The sequence below is a fragment of the Sorex fumeus genome, unplaced genomic scaffold (assembly GCF_029834395.1).
Source record: "Sorex fumeus unplaced genomic scaffold, SorFum_2.1 ptg000094l, whole genome shotgun sequence".
Taxonomy (NCBI): domain Eukaryota; kingdom Metazoa; phylum Chordata; class Mammalia; order Eulipotyphla; family Soricidae; genus Sorex; species Sorex fumeus.
The window spans coordinates 22,378,479-22,380,341 of record NW_026606151.1 but is presented as its reverse complement, the minus strand read 5'-3'; the positions used below and the strand labels follow the sequence as shown (position 1 = coordinate 22,380,341).

General features: G+C 40.7%; 1 protein-coding gene across 1 annotated transcript; it reads right to left on the bottom strand.

The window, feature by feature from the left end:
• Positions 1-492: 492 nt before the first annotated feature.
• On the bottom strand, positions 493-1,425 carry LOC130040185 (olfactory receptor 2G3-like). The gene has a single exon (XM_056132192.1). It carries the CDS (start codon positions 1,423-1,425, stop codon positions 493-495), a length of 933 nt encoding a protein of 310 aa, XP_055988167.1.
• Positions 1,426-1,863: the final 438 nt, after the last annotated feature.

The following is a 1,863-nucleotide window of genomic DNA, read 5'->3' as shown; positions in this document are numbered from 1 at the left end:
AATGATGGTCCTCATTCCCCTGACCCTGAAAGAGCCCCCAATATGCCATCACGTTACACTAGCATGTGACAGAGATGAAGGAGACGTTAGTGGTGCCCAATTGGGTAAATCGATGAACAATGGCATGACAGTGACAGTGATACAGTGAATAATTTTATCATTTCCAGTTTGTTCCTATCCCATCATTTTATTCCCCCTAGAGTTAACCAATAAATTATACTTACTGCATATACTTGTAAATGAGTTTTTCCTTGGAAATTATTTTAAAAACTCATTTTTTAATCTCTCAATTTCTTTCTTTTGTTCACACACACAACATACACATTCATACAAACAAAGTTCTATGACCTCCCAAGATGAACATAAGTGTTTTCTTTCAAAACCATTTATTTATACTTTATATACATACAGAAAAATAATAAACAAGTATATTCTCTATGCAAGAACAATTGTCTGATGATATATCTTAAGTCACTTTCTAGCCAAGAAAGTTTACTTTTCATCTATTCTTAACAATCTCCTCATAGCTCCCTTCACATCCTTATTCCTGAGAGTATATATGAGGGGGTTCAGGGTGGGAGTTACAACGCCATAAAAGAGTGTAAGGAACTTTCCATCGACATAGCCATAGTATTTCTGTGGTTTGATGTATATGACCGAGCTGGTCCCAAAGAAGAAGGACACCACTATTAGATGAGAACCACAGGTCCCAAGAGCCTTGCGCCAAGCTTGGACTGACTTAAGTTTTGTCACGGCTTGCACAATAAGTCCGTAGGAGAGCAGTATCAATGACATAGGAATAAGGATGAGAACTAGTGTGGCCACAAAAAGCTGGACCTCGTTCGCATGTGTGTCAACACATGCCAACTTGACCATGGCAGGGACTTCACAAACGAAGTGATCCAGACGGTGACGTCCACATCGAGGAAGTCGAAGCGTGATCGTTACTTGAATGAGACTATTTCCTATTCCACTTACCCATGCTATCCCTGCTAGGGCCTTGCAAAAGGAGGGGTGCATAATGGTTGTGTAATTGAGAGGTTTGCACACAGCGACATAGCGATCAAATGCCATGATAGTGAGGAGGACACATTCCGTGGAACCCAGGGACAGGGACACGTAGAGTTGGATGGCGCAGCCAGTCCAGGTGATGGTCTTGGCTGGTCCCTTCAAATTCCACAGTAACTGAGGGACAGTGCTGGTAGTGAAGCCAAGGTCAAGTAAAGAAAGGTTGGTGAGGAAGAAATACATGGGTGTGTGGAGTTTGGCATCCAGACGGGAGACCAGGATGATGGCTGAGTTGCCAACTATTGTCAGAAGGTAGGAGACCAAAACCACCACAAAAAGGATAAACTCCAATCGGGGCTGGTCTGAGAATCCGAGCAAGACAAGATATCCATCATCTGTTTCATTGTTTTGTTCCATTGGTCTGTTAGTATGAAAAAGAAAAAATGGACACAGGAAATTTTATCCAAAAAAAAAGTATTATTTTATGACTTGTCTCAATACACATTAGTTCCGTTTCCTATTTCTTGATAATTATCATTAAAACTTCTGATTTGACTTATGCAATTTTGCTAGTAAACAAAGAAGTAAAGGAAGATACAGATGTTAACTAATGCACAAATGCTTTGATTAAAAAATAAAACTTAGGTTATAAGAAAGGTTTAAAATAATGTTTAAAATAATGTTCCCTGTCTCTGGAAATTCAGCAGTGACGCCCATAAGCCACCCCTGACTGGCGCCAAATAATCTTGTTATGAGCCGCTATCCAGAGTCACACGTCCTTCTCCGGAAGCGAGCATAACTTGACACTCTCCATAAGATGCTGTGGGACTCCATGCCAAGCCTTTTCACTCAAGG

Excerpts from the sequence above, each read along its gene's own strand:
- LOC130040185 (XM_056132192.1), bottom strand. The coding sequence starts at position 1,425 with ATGGAACAAAACAATGAAACAGATGATGGATATCTTGTCTTGCTCGGA.